Here is a 15,495-nt window from a genome sequence, read left to right as displayed (position 1 = left end):
AGGTTGTGCTTTTGGAGAGGACTGTTGTTGTATCATTGCTAAGAATTAATGTTTTAGCTTATTCGTTAAAGGTCTGGAGTGTTTAAAAAATAAACTTAGAATTTTTTGTTTTAGTCAACATCCTGTAGAAAGAAAAGTGTTAATAGATTGGTAATGATAACAGTGTTAAATAAGGAGATGGATTGGTACACCATGGCATTTTAATTGTCATAACAGCAACAGTGTAAAACAATTTTCAAATGATAGAGACTTACGTGTAAGTATTTTCATCAAAACTGTTACGTATTCATATGGTGACCAGTGATACTGCTTTCAGGAAAACATCAGTTCAGAAAAAAATTGCTGTAATTGAGCTTTAAATAAATAAATAATGTTTCCTTTGCACTGTGCGTGGATTTAATTGTGGCTTTCCTTTTTGGAGGGAACAGAGCTGAAACTGGTCTTAGCACAGAAGGATTTTGTAGCCCTTTGGCTCTGGTTGCACCAAAATGGCAGTCTTTAGGCTGCAACTGTGGAAAGAAAACTGGGAATAAAACTTCAAAATTGCTTTTGATTATCTTCCTCTGTATTTTCCTATCATTTCTTAGAAAAACTTAATACTTTGGGATTCCATTTTTGGAGCATTTTCAAGTGTTACTATTCTCCTGTGATTTTCAGGCTGTCCAAGTCTGCAAAGCTTCAACTTCTATGTGAATTAGTGACCTTCTACATTCCAGGTGATTGTCTGATCTTGGGGTTCTTCATGTTTATGCTTCTGTTGCAGCTGAAATTGAAATAATACTAGGATGCTGAATATCCATCTATTTCAATAGATGGAAATGCATAAACGATAACACAGAAAACATCTGGGAGAGTCTCACACAGAACTGCACGGTGTGTGTTTCCTGGTCATCTTTCCTTGAGAGAATTTTTATGGGAGAGTTTCTGATTCAAAAATCCATGCTTAGAGTTTGCATGTGAAATATTAAAATCTAGACACTACTTTCCAACTTGGGGGAAGATTTAGATGTTTGAGATGGAGGTTATCAACTACTGTTAGTTACCCAAGATCTTTAGTGAGCATGGTATATCTCCCTTTTGTTTTCAATAGGAACTTTGATGTTTAATCTTATAGTTTGCAAATCTAGGTTGATGCTCTTCTTCTATAGTACATATACAAATATGTTTTGGTATTTTCCTTAAGTCTGTGTGGTTAAATGAGTTAGAATACATCTGTCATAATAAACCTTCACCAATTACCAGGGAGTAATAGTTATATATTTTTACAACATAAAAGGAGAAAAAAATTGTTGATGGTGGACATCTTGTGTCCCCTCAGCAGGGCAGATGGGATCCAAACCTTGCAACAGTTAATTCTGTGAGTGATTAACATTATGGAAATAACTGACTTTTGTAATAATAAACTATTTATCTCAGGGAACCTTTGTGCAGTTTAAAGTCCTGCAAGAAATTAAAAGTTTTTCCTGGTTGAGGGAGGGGGCCAGATTCAAGGACTTCTCTAACAGTCCTTGGAAATTTTTAGAAAGCCTTGAAACTTGAACCTGTGTGGAAAAAGAATTTGTGACCTTCCCATCACAGCCACATATTTCCTGAAAATACTTAATTTCAAAAGTTTATATATGATCTAGAGGTCCAGAAGTGAAAGGATGAAAATTTTGGTAGTGTCTTCATCCTGGCTAACAAAGAAGAGTTATACTGTATGTTGCTGCAAGACATTTTTTCTAGTTGGGACCTAGTTGATTGCTTGATAGAGTATAACATTCCATATTGTGGCCATTCATAGAACTAATTCCAAACCCTATTTTTCTTGCTCATGCAAAATATTTTAGTATGATTTCCTCAGACCTTATGGGACAAAATATTAACCATGGGTATAGACATACTTATTTTAATATAATAAAATTAGTAATTGTCAGCATGTTCTTATATTTGGAAATAAAACGAAATTTGAGGCACCAAAAGGAAGACATTTTTAACAATGAAGCTGAGCTTTCCATTCTGTATTGCTTCTGTTGCCCTTAAGATATTGAGGTGAAGAAATAAAGTAAATTCCATTTCAGCTAAAAAAAGAAACAAAGATAAGAGAAACACATAAATCAAGTATAAATAATAGCAACACAGGTGAACTGAAGATTTGAAACAACAGTTGTGGTTTGTAGCAGCAGGAGTGGATAAAAAACAGAACCTTTAATGGCTTGAATAATTATTACTGCTGTCTAAGCCACTCAGGCTTTGAACATTGAAAACCATATACATGCATACATATGGCATATTTTCTGAGAGCCATGACTTTTCCTTTGCGTATAAATGGAAGAAAACAAATGTGTAGCATGAATTTCTCAGAGACTATAACATTACAGTTTAACAAAATAACTTGTTTTGTTTGTTTAATCAATAAAGTGCAAATAGTTGAATATCGTGGTTATACTTAAACCTAAGCTGTGATTACCAATATTGCAGTGGTAATGATTAATCTTTGTTTGTTTTTAATGTATTTCACAATATTGAAGATGTGGCATCATTGTTTATGTTCTGAGGAATACACTTCAGTTGAAACCTATAATACCAAAATATAAGGCTGCTTTAATGAATAATCTAATACTTCATGGGACTTCAAAGCTTCATGTGTAAAATACATGTTTTGTAACAGTTAAGTCTTCAAGTTGCACTTAGAGAATCATTTATTCACATATACTAATTGAGTAATTACAAATGTGTTACCGTGGTACTCAAAGCATTTATATTCTGAGAGTGAAAGTGGGTTGTTGTGGTTTGACTTTTTTTTTAACCTCATTTTCCAGTGGACTGAATATATTAGTGATGAATGTGCTGTGAAACTAACTGTTTGTTTCCATGCTGGAAAAGTTTCATGGCTCCAGCAATTGCTAGCCATTTTACCACACAGCATCCATCATTTTGTCAAAGTTTTAATGTTTTGTAGCGAACCACCTAGGAAAGAAAGGAGGAGAAAAGAATGACAAAACAGCCAAATTCTTTCATTCCATGCCAAAAAACTGACTGAAGTGTATCCCTGTTTGCCCTTGGAACAATTAATGTGACATTTTCCTGAATGCCATACTAAATTTGATTGTCATTTATTGAAATGTATGTTTAAATCAGCAGTGATGCAACTCTAAATGCTTTTTTCATTAATGTCATTGAATCCTTAACCCACAACCTTTGACACATAACAGAATTAGAAAGCCTTTTGGATCATTTGGCTGAAGTTGTGCCCTCACTACAGTACCTCAGCTTGCTTGGAAATGTGGCCTGCCCCAATGAACTGGTCTGCAAAGAAAAGGATGAAGATGACTACCAGAGGTACAGGTTAGTGTTTTCACTTGTAAATATAGTAGGGTATGTCAGTTTTGTTTATTAAAAATGAAGAAATACCGAACTAAACCCAACTCATAGTCCCAAGCAAGTATCATTTACTCTCTATATTTTGAAAGCACTCTGCCATATTCTGCTGTGAAACACCTGTGAATTTCAGTAAACCCATTTCAATGTGGTCACTCTCAGGAGCCCTATTTCAAGAAATATTTCAGTGCTGTACAGCACGTTTGAACTGAGCAGGTGTTCACGGGCTCTCTTGAATGTGGGTGCTCATATACATTTACCTAACACCTCTCCTCTTTAAGGTCAAGGCAAGGCAACAATTACATACACTAAGGGTGGCAATTAAAAATAAAAAAAGAAGTCACTATAGAGAGTAGTGACTTTTAGCCAGTTACATTGTCTACTGCTAACGTCTGATTATGGTGATGCATTTCTTCTATTATAGTTATCAAGATACTGTTAAAGAACAAGAAGAAAAGACTCCTTCTGAATTCTCTTAACTGAAAGCAGTCAGTGTTTAAAATCAAATCAGAAGAAGAAAGCTATCTCTATAATGCAATTTTAATGAGCTAGATTACACAAAAGGTCATCTGGAAATTAACATGGAAGCCTGATAAAGTACTAGCTGTTCAACTGCAATGTTAAAAATTACAAGGGTTATTTTTTAAAAAAATAAAAATACTCATGACTGATGATGACTCTGAATATAGGTCCAAAGCTTATGGTATGCTGAAGTGACAATTTTTCATAGCTATAACCTTTAGGCAAGTGAGACATTGATCATTAAAAAAAATAAATCCCTTTCCTTGGTCACATCTGATACAAGATTTCAGTCTCTGTGTATTTGCATTTTTCAAATCAGTTGAAAATGCGTCTCTGTAAGGCAAGTCAGAGCCAAGCAGCGCTGGTGGTCAGTGTGCTGACAACCTTACAGAGATTGAGAGACCAAGCTTAGTTCTTGTTAGCAGATCACTTGCAATGTTCAGTGTTATAAAATAAAGCTGTGAAAATATCTTTGCATAATCCAAACTATTCTGTGGGAGTTAGTATAAAACAGCACAAAGTGGAAGAGACTAAGAGCAGGTTTATTGGGAAGTTGCATGAATTGGATGCAGCTCTTTATTGTTCATAAATGCTGTAAACTGAAACAGCAACACAGCTTTTCTGGGTGTGGATATATTTTTTTCTTTGTTCCAGACTTTTCAGAAGGATTTCATGGTTGTCGTTAGGCTAAAGATTTTCACCTCCTAACAATTCAACTTTTGAGTCTAGCACAGCTGTAGTATTTTAGTTTTCAACAAGTAGACCAGCTGAGATTTAATAAAATATTTTCCCATTGCTTTCACACTTAAGTGGAAGGTATGCCTACTATCCTGCTTAGAGGAGTCTAACAGTGCTGTCTCTATGTAAATTTATGTGACATTTGCACTGGAGAATTGCTTAAAAAATGAATGATATTTCTACAGTTTACTGTTTTTCACTTTAAGTATGTTTTCTGACAATATGTCTCCTATTAATCATTTAAGCAAAAGTAGTACGTTAAAGGAGCCATTCAGAGGCAAGAACCCATGGTTCATTTAGTGCTGTCTGAAAAAATTCGTTATTGATTGACATCCTCTGTGGTTATGTGATGTAATATTTATAATATGTCACACAGCCATACATCAAAACAAGCATGTCTGTTGTTTCATTTCAATGCAAAATGTTGATTTCAGGGAGGTCAAGGTAGTTTTAGGTCACTTCATGGCAAACCACTGTGTCAAAACCATGAAGTGATTGTATTTATGCACTGGTGGAACTGCAACATTGCTTCCAGGTTCTTTCTCTTCAGTTTAAAACAAACAAACAAACAAACAAACAAAAAACACACTATTTTTTATTTTTTTTCCATATGAACTTGAGATAAAGCCCTTTCAAGAAAGAAGAATGGACTTCTAATTAGTTGAATGATTTATGGTTCTGTTGCTGTAATGAAAGCTTCCTGATACTTTTCCATAACTTTCTTATGTTATATGAAATGTTAGACAGACAGCATTACATTCAAAACCAACCAAATAAAAATAATGTGTGTGCGTGTGCTTATATATATATGTTTATCTTTACTGGAATATATTCACCTATCACTATTCAGGAATAACGGTGGAATTGAATAAAAGGACTGTACTAGCTATTCAGTTTTGAATACATTTTCTGAAGCATCTTAAAGACACGGAATTTTTTCTTCCTTCATCGGAGTTTAAAAGATTATCTCTAGAATTAGCAGTAACAAGCTGTCTGGGTTTGAAAATATTTCTATTTTAAAAAATGCATTGCTTCAAATCTTACCAGCAAACTTTTGAAGTAGATTTGATGGTTTTTTTTGTTTGTTTTGTTTTTTAAGGTTTTGAAATAATATTTTTTCCATAAGATTTTTAGTTTTTAGAGACTTCTTAGAGAAAATTTCTAACATCGGAAACATTAAAGCAGTGCAATTCAATGAACCCATGTGACATAAACATTTTAATTTACCGAAAACTTTGACTGTTTTTGTTTTGTTCTGAACAGGAACTTTTTGCAAATTATCACAGTGGCCATTGGTACCACAGCTTCATTTTTCATTGAGCTTTAATTTCATTCCTACTGAGTTCAATTAGAGTTCAGGCTATTTAATTCCTCAACCAGAAAGAGAAAGGTGCTAGAAATCAAAGCTTTATTTAATCTTTGCATTCCTGAAAACTGAAAAGATCTGCAAAACCCCCAAAATCTCAACCGTAAAAAATTGCACTAAATCAACTTCTTAAAAAACTTTCTCTATTAATTTGCTGTGATGTTAGCAACAGAGATAAAAAAGGAATATTACATGTTTTTAAAAACAATAAGTTTATTAAAAATAGTTGTATAATGTGTAAAACTGTTTTTTGTCAAGGTGTAAAGATCTGGATTCTCAGGTAATCCAGGGGTGTACCATTTCTATGAGAAGGTCAGCTTTTGCCTATTCTTTCATTAGAAATAGGTTTTATCCAAAACCTTTGTTGTCACTTTTTCTCAAAGAGTTTTTTTTTTTTTTTTTTTCTAAGAAACCTGGTAACATTTGAGTGAGTTATTTTTTTTGAAAAAGAATAGAAGAGAAACTGTGAAGTGTTTGTGGTTTTTTATGTTTTTTTCTTTTTTTTTCTTTTTTCTTTTTTTTCCCCTCAAATGCCTTGTTATTATTTCTCCTTACTTCCAAATCTGTAGGAGAACAAGCCGATGACTTTTCTGTACTTACTCATGAAACTTTTGCTTGGAGAGGAAAATGAAAATGGAAAGTTTCATTCGGTGGTATTTTTAGAACGAATTTGTATGGTTCATTTTAAAAAGTCATGTTTTTTTCATCATTATAAAAATGGCTACAGTTTCTTTTTCATAAGGAAATATTGCACTATCAGTGCTTATTGTTCTTTTTTTCACAATTATTTAATTATTTTTATTATTTTCCGCATTTGAGAGATGATATTTTGTAAAAGGTTATGTGGGGGTGAGGGCAAGGGAAAATTTCAGCAACTGCTCCTTACTGCTGGAATTAAAAGCCAAATATCTTAAATTTAATGGTGATAGGAAAGACATAAAAAGCTTTTGCCTTAAACAGGAAGCAACAAACACACAGAAAAAATAGCTTGCAAAACAGTGCACATTCTAAAATAACCTATTCTACAATCTCTACTTTGAAGATTGCGTGAAAGCAAAGGTCGTGACCTGGAGATCAAAGTAACAGAAGTCAACACAATAATTGCTGGTTGCTTCTCTTGTACCCACACTTGGTCAGTCCTGTGGGTGTATTGTTTGCAGTGAAAACTTCAAACATGATGTTACTGAACTGTGAAAAATCATCTGGGTCAGAATGTATTACATGGGAGTTGCTAAAGCTGCAGGTGACCTCACCTATTTTCATTAAAGCGATATGATTGTGAAGGATGTATGCTGTGTGTGAAGTTTTCAGTGCTTGTTCATTCTTCTTTGCTACTTATTGACATTTCCTGGAATGATGCATTCATTAAGTGCTGTTGACATGGAAACAAGGGCAAGTGGAAACAAATGCCCAAGTTTATTTTAAATTAGCTTAAAAGCACATATACTAGATACGCTATCTTTGGCAGGGGGAGCAAATGGTGATAACCTTATGAAGTCCTCTTAAGATATAACAGTAAGAAAGGAAGTGCAAGTGTTTTGTATGGATTAGCTTTTCAAGCTAAATCAGCTATTCCCATTCCATTTGATTCTGTGAAATGTTGAGTCCTCTTACTGAGTTTCCAGCTTTCTTGCTATTTTTAATATATATGTATATATAATTTTGAGACAAAACCTCATTTATTTTAAATGGTCTGGTTATTGAATGTATAGTAATATAAGTGCATATTCAAGAAATAGTAGGAGACCAGAAGTCCTCACCTGTCAATGAAACTAACACTAATGTGCTTGGTCAGTTGTCATTGAACTTATTAATGAGACTTTCTTTTAGAAGGAGGGATTTCAGTTTGTGGCACTGTGATATTCATTTTATGTAGTCATACAGAAATGCCCTAAATATCCCATATCTGTATAATCTATGAATCTCTACTACTTCACTGTTTACATAAGGCCTTGTGATTTCTACAGTACCTCGAAGAAGAAAAGTATATTTAATAGACATCAGCTGCACAAATTCCACCTGAGGTAAGCCATTGTAAGGATTTAGGAGCAAGGGCTGTTATAATGTGATTTTTTTTTTCCAGATAAATAAATTGAAGTCCAGAATACCCAAATCTGTCCATACTAATGCAATAAGTCAAAGCATGTCTGTAACTATTGTTACGTGTATGGAGATTTTTCTAATTCTTACAGATTGCTATATTGAAGTAGAGCAGAGGAGGTAAAAGTATTTTGAGGGGTCTGAATTTCTGAATGATTTGAAGAATTACTTGGCCATCACCAACTAGCACCAAGTTTGAGTAGAGGCTATGTGAACCTCTAACATCATGCCTTCTGTTCTAGAAGATGGCTGTTTAAAGTCATGACCTGGTTTTCTTAACTCTGCTGAGGAAGCTTTGTTACAGATGGAATTTCTGCAGCCAGCAATGTGCTGCTTTGTGTAGGGAAAAACTTCTCTTTTATCTTGGTGGTGCAGAAGAAATAATTATGGAAGAAAATCTAGTTCAGTTTCATAAACTTATTTGATCCTAATTTCGATCTTTGTTTTCATCTCTCCCCATTTGAATGCTGATGCAGAGTTGCCATCTTCAAGTTATTTATTACTGGTAGTTTACAGTAATGTAACTGAGAGCATAATCAGCCCTTCAAAGTTGGAAATAAGTATGTTAGTTTTATGTTCAATGATCATCAAAAAGAGGGAATGCAATAACAGGATGGATGTGCAGGATAATGCAATAACTAACATCTTCCAGGAGATGATACGGGTAGAGCTAGACATTTCTGCATTCTTCTCAGTAAATATTTCTATATTTTTTAAGTTCAGATTAATTTTCATTTTTAAATATTAAGCATGTACTACAGTTTTATATTCCAGTTTTTGTTATTGCAAGTACGAAATATAGGACTATACAAAATCTAGCTCTTAAGCATAATATTCCATTAAGGTTTAGTGGAACAGTTTATTTTTTCTAAAACTCTAGCACATCCAAATTTTCAATTCTTTTCCTGTAGTAGTAGAAAATAAAACATTATCTCCAAAAGTAATTTATTGCCACTTTTAAGATTTTCTTGTAGTGTGGCTCATGGATGATGCCGGTATCTGTCAGTATCAGGAGGCCAACCATATTCTACAATTTGTCTGCTTTTCCAAGGGAGGTAATAAATGAATCTAGGCCTTCAGATGCTATGAGACGTGATGTGATTTTTCTTGTTATGGTGTTCACTGCTCTAGAATAGAAATTTCCTGGAATTGTTGGATAATGGTAAAGAGTACTGTTAAGAAATGGATTAAAACTTTCTGAGAATTTTTATGCCTGAACTTACATGGCTACTAAAAATAACAGATCTGAATGAAGTTATGCTGTAGCTATTTAATAAAAAAATGAGTTGATATAAAACTCATTTACACCTTTGATCAAAAACCTGACAAATTTCTTACATATGTTTAAAATAGATTTGTTCCTTTCTTCCAGGTGATTTTTTAAGGAACACATTTGCATTCTTATTGAACTCTTTTGCTTAATTTGTGAAATTATCTCCAAAGATTGTACGAATCGTCACCAATCTTTTGGGGTGATGGAATAACCCAAGGACTATATTTTAAAGTAATGACTGTTAACATGGTAGAGAACTAGAAATATAACCAGAATAAACCTGCAAGGTAACAGATAGGTCTTAAGTTCCCTGTTTGTTACCAGAGTTAAGAATACAAGCCTGTGATTTGTCACTGCCTATAAAAAGAATCTGTATCACAGATGGTATTTCTTTACATAAACTAGAATTGTGTGTTTTTTAATAAATTGCAATAGCTGATCTCAAAGCTGTCTTTGTCCTGTCCGTTTCTAAACTCCAATAAGTTTCTTCAAAGGAAGGTTTTGCCCCACTGAGCTTTTGCCAATGTCAATAGCAGTTGAATCCCAAACACACTGCATTCCTTTGCAAATGCCCCCTCAAGCCCATCCCACTTTTCAAATATACTGACAAGCCTCTGTAAAAATTGTTAAAAAAAAAAAAAAAAAAAAAAAAAAAAACTAATAATTACATGTAACACTTACGTAATTGCTAAACGAATTGTTAATCTTTATTGTCATTTTCACTTAACTAAGACGTAAATAACATGAAATGTGATTTTCACTGCTTTTTTCAATCTCTTAGTGTTCTTGTTTGTGTTGTGTATCTGTTATTAGTTTATTTTCACAGGACTCTTGGCACAGGGGGGTTAAGGTGCAAGGAAATGATTCTGGAAAAAAGAAGGCGCAACTTTTCTTACATAGTTCATTTCCTTAATCCACCATGAATCAGAATATCGGTGTACAGGCAGTGACAAATGGATCTCTAAACACCTTACTAGTGCCATTGTTTTTGTATTATTTTTTTTCTCTCTAGAGCTCGTCTTTATTCTCATCACTGAAGTTGGTAACCTTCTTTAATGCCACTACAAAGATGTTAAGCTGAGTAATAGTAGTCTAAGAGTACATGGAGCAGCGCTAACTTACCAAATAACTTAAAAAAAAGAGGGGGGGGGTAGGAGTTGGGGGGGAAGGAAACCCTGTCCCCCCTGTCCCCCAACCTCTAACCCATAATAAATCTTAAACTTATAATGCAAAATGTAGATGGATCTTTCTTCATTAAACACCATTCTCTTAAGTAGTGATTTTAGAAGCCTGAAAGAGGTGCAATGTGTCATGAAATTTATGGATCCTAGTACCTGCCATAAAGTATTTTATGATGGCTGCATTCTGTGTTATTAGTAGCTGTCTTTTTCTGCAGCCATTGGTGTTTGATAATAGTCTTAAAACACCCAAAATTACTTACCTGCAAGCAACATTCCAGATAGTCCCTGTTGACAGTTTGAATAAGTTTAGTGCCCTTTTGTTGTACTTTACCTTCAAAACAGACTGATTGAACCATCAATAGCTCCTGAAAGCTGACAGAGGCATGTCATCTGGTCTAACCCTCTGATAGTAGGTTATCTGTGGGAGTTAACCTCCCTGCATTGTTAACTGAAATGTTTTATGTACTATGCAACTTTAGGATACTGCTGTGATAACCTTAGTAACTAAGTCATACATCACAGTAAAGAGATTTTGTGCAACAAATAACCCTGGATTAAATTTACAAGGGTTGAATTGATATTGTAAAGTGTTCATTCCAGGGCTTTGTTTATCCTTTCCTGTATTTTTATGGCAAAATTTTGTTACATTTAGATTGAAGCTGCATCTTCATATTTCTAGCTAAAATATATACAGGAAGTCAAACATTTTCCTTTATTTAATGAAAAAGTACCATATTCATAGTATCATATAATACAGATCCATTTTATTCCTTATTTAGTAAAAGCAATCAGAATAAGTGGCATTTTATTTCAAAGCAGCTTTTAAGAGTTAATCACTGATATACCTTGGTTCTACTGATGAGATAACTTCATTGCAACTTTTTAATATTTGCATTGCTTTAAGGGTCAAAAAAAATCAATGCTAAACATCGTGATGTAGTTTGTGGCTTAATTTCTTTGGGTAATGGCTTTTTAGGTTTTGTTTTTGGAATTAATAAGTACTGGTGCTAATTCTGTTTTTCTGAAGTGCAGTCAGGATGGCTTGAAAATATAGAAATACATTTGTATCAAGGAATGCTATTATAATTTTAAGCTCTTTTGAAATGATTGAGAGACTGACATTAGGGCTGTGATCCAAAGTCAGCAAAGATGACAGTGCTGTCTTAGTCTGTTGTCATTTTTGTTGCAGCCTGCTTTTCAATGGCATACTTCATTCCATCATTAAACATTTGCTGATTTTCTAATACTGATGTTTTCTTCACCTGAATATTCATCTTTTCTCACCCTACACTTAGTGGGTGTCTTTACTCATTTTTAGCTTCACTCTTCTTCATTCCTGACATATTGTTTCCTTCTGTACATGTCTTCATTTGAAAGAATCTGTTGTCATCAGAGCTTTTCTGCCAGTAATACAAGACGGATAGATTCTCCTTCACTGAAAGATAAGGGCCAGCAAAATGCCAGGGAGGACTGGAAGGGCAGCCAGGAAAGCTGGGAGGAGGCTGAGAATGTGTCAGGCTCCTAGATCAGTAGCTATTGCTTAAGAAATGGTCTTAGAACATGTTCTGTTTTGTGAAGTGACTCTCTTACTCTTCTTCTGATATCACATAATGTCATAGAGTCAGGATTCACATTTAAATTGTCTGAGCATTTCAGCACTGAGTATTTTCAGTTCACTTTTTAGCAATTTATGGGGCTATTGCCTTAAAGGAAAGGTGTACTTGGCTGAAAGGTTTGTTCACAGCATTAAATTTTACTTGGTTGTAGATGGGGACGCTTACAGTCTTTTTCAGTTGTCTATCTGGCCTCAGGGATAGTATAATAAGGCAACTCTTACCTTTTAAAACACATTTTTTAGTATTGTTCTGTTTCAAAATACTATGTTAAGTGGAGTTTTCTACTACTCCAATTTCATTCTGCTGCTGCCAGAAGGAATTGGTATGGTTATGCAGTCTCTCTGCAGGTTTATGAAAAGCAACTAGGCATGGGGGACATTATCAATCACCTTTCTACCCCCTGCTAGGAAGTCTGTCACTTCCTCACTTTGCAATGTCTGCTTCACATTTGGTTGACTAAATGTAAATAACGTACTTGAGGTGGCTTGGTATTTTGATTTTCTCTGGTTGTGTGCCTTATTCTGTTTCTGATCTGCCATGTTCTCTTCTATGTACAAGGAGCCAATGTTGTTTTTTGAGGCTAAAATGTTGCTGTACTTTGAGTAAAATGGATAAGTAGAATACTGATTAATTCTAACAGGAACTTTGAGTTATGAAAATATTACCAAAAAATGGTCTCTTCCTGAGTGCTTCAGCATATAATCCTGAGCTGGGATCTGTATGCCTTAAGGACACCTTGTCTTCCTAGCAAGACCAAATCAGAATTCTGCTTCCAAATGGTGCCTGTGTCAAAATTTAGTTTTGGAGAGCACATCCTGGGAATAACTCCTGATGTCTTCTCTAGACTAATTCTTGTTTTTAAAGAGTTTTGAACACTGACATTCACTCCCATCAAGACAAAGGAGTGCGTTTCAGGATGTGTGGCAGAAGACAAATCACACCTCCCCCTCATTTGCTGTTAACATGGATCTCTAATGTCACTGGTCATTTGTGTTTCAGGAAAATGTGAAACAAATCTGAAGTGTTTGCATATGACTGCTAGGAATTCTTTCCAGGCAGATAGCTGGTAATTCCAATGCCTCAGACTGGCGTTTCGCTGCAACATGGGATGGAATTCTTAAAATTACTTGGAAGTCTAAACCAGCAATCTAAAAATAATTTCCATTTTATTTTATTCATTAAAATGTCTTATACCTCAGTAATAGCTGCAGATGACATACATGTCTGTTGATAATTTCCTAATCTACCCAGTATTAAATTGCCATGGGCACTTAAAAGAAGTTTCATTTGAGACAATAAATTGTAAGAACTTGTTACATAAGCTACATTACTTGAAAAGGGCAAACAGAGATAAAGAAGCAAAGGCTGTTGCTTTTTATTGCTGCTGTGTTTTAGTCGTTTATTCTGTGAGTATATTGTTGTTTATTACTGGATTTTAAGTGTTCATTTTGCTGTCTGGCAGATACTTCGTTCTGCACAAATTGACAAACCTGAAATTTCTTGATACTCGGAAAGTAACCAGGAGAGAGAGAGAGGAAGCCCTGGTGAGAGGTGCCTTCATGAAAGTGGTTAAACCTAAAGATACTAAGGTAGGAGAGTAAATTAAAAACAAATATAACAATATGTTATTCATTAATGCTGTTTTAAAACATCTCCCAAAGCTTGTCTATGTACTTTATTAAGAAAAAAAAAAAAAAAAGACAGAACTTTTCAGACCAAAGGACTGGTAAATGTGGTCAGGTGAGGGACAAAAAACTTCATAATTTTTGTTGGTTTAGTATCAAACTTTGCTGTTACGTCTGCTTAAGTTATGTCTGGTTACATTATCAAATTTCTGGGTTCCAACCTTTGTTTCATATAATAAAGTAACTAATATGTGACAGTGAGCTTTAAATATTTTTGCCTTTTATCTTTATTTAAAGATATGTGACAACTATGTGATGTGCTATTGTGAAAGAATGCAAACTTTCTGACAAGTTGTGCCCTGCCATGTATGTTATACTCAAATGTCTATTGCAGTGCTCACACCTACGGTGTTTATTGGCTTTTAGTGGAACAGCTGATTCTAATTTACTTAATGTGATGTTACTTAATGTGGTGTCCTGCTAATAAGCATTGGCAACATCAGAGATGCAGTTTCAGTAATCTGAGTTTTTGATACCATTTGCATAAACTCTGGGCATTCTGCTGAGGCATTCCTAACAGAATAGGAATGTGATTTCTACACTTTACCTTCTTTTTTTATTGTTGATCAACAGGAGATAATAATACTCTGAGCTTCAGAGTGCTTTAGTGCTGTGGATCTCAAAACTCCATTCGAGTTTTTGGTCTACTTGCTTTCTGTTTTGTTCTCTAAAACGTACCATCAATAATTTATTGCAGATTTCCAGTAATCCTGAATAATAATGCAGCAGTTATGGAAATGCACTGTTTGGTAGCATAACAGTGTTGCTAGATAAATGCATTATCACAAGTACAGTTGCAGTGCATAATAAATTAATTCAGACTGATTAATTTATAACTATTAATGTTAACACTTCTGATACGAGTATAGCTTTGAAATATTGTTTACCATTACTTTTAGTTATTTCAGCTTTTATATGTGTAATAGATAAAACAATTGAGGTCTAAGCTGTTTTGAATATCTTCACTGAATCTGGCCACATGCAACAGTTGAAAGTGTTAAGTACGGCATACGTATGCTGTGTGATTTTATAATTCTGTTTATTCAGATGTTAGATCTGGTCAAGTATTGTTTTAATTTTATTAGCAATTATATTTTTCATCTGAGTTTGCTGTTTGAAATTGAACCAACTGAATAGTGTAAAGGTGTAAGACCATTCTGGATGAAACCTCTTTTAATGCCAGTAGCTAAGGGTAAATTGCTTCATAAAAGTAGGGATAGCATTTTAATCTTTTATATCTGTAATGGAATCCTTTGTATGGTTTTGTATTATTTGCCCACTATGAGTAAACCTACATTTATTTCATCAAATTTTCAGAAGTTTTTCTTCTTCTAAATTTTTTCTACTTCTTTATAAACTATTTGATACAAATTGCTCATGGTAAAATCATTCTAAATGTTTTTCATGGCATGAATTAATGATTCTTAAGGTGCTGCAAAATTACCCTCATCATACAATATTATATACATATTACAGAAGTGGCTAATTTAAAACAAACATGAAATTGGGTGCAGAACCCAATTTAAGAGGTTTTATAAACATCTTAAAATTGTTTCAAATTTGTGCATGTTTCCCAGGATATTCATGGCTATAGTACGTATGCATGCAAACTCTTTGTGTGACAACGCTCTTAAAGTCTTTTGTGCGAATATAT

At 34.1% G+C, this 15,495-nt stretch overlaps 1 protein-coding gene across 1 annotated transcript in view; it reads left to right on the top strand.

The window, feature by feature from the left end:
- LRMDA (leucine rich melanocyte differentiation associated) overlaps positions 1-15,495 on the top strand; it is a 677,631-nt gene that overhangs the window by 376,459 nt on the left and 285,677 nt on the right. Inside the window, 2 exon segments of the mRNA XM_084290336.1 lie at positions 3,197-3,327; positions 13,619-13,745. Of these exon segments, the coding sequence (XP_084146462.1) occupies positions 3,197-3,327; positions 13,619-13,745 (258 nt within the window).

Source organism: Netta rufina, assembly GCF_964035555.1.
Source record: "Netta rufina genome assembly, chromosome: 7".
NCBI classification, from domain to species: Eukaryota; Metazoa; Chordata; class Aves; order Anseriformes; family Anatidae; genus Netta; species Netta rufina.
Note: the sequence above shows the minus strand (reverse complement) of the source record. Positions and strands in the feature narration are given on the sequence as shown.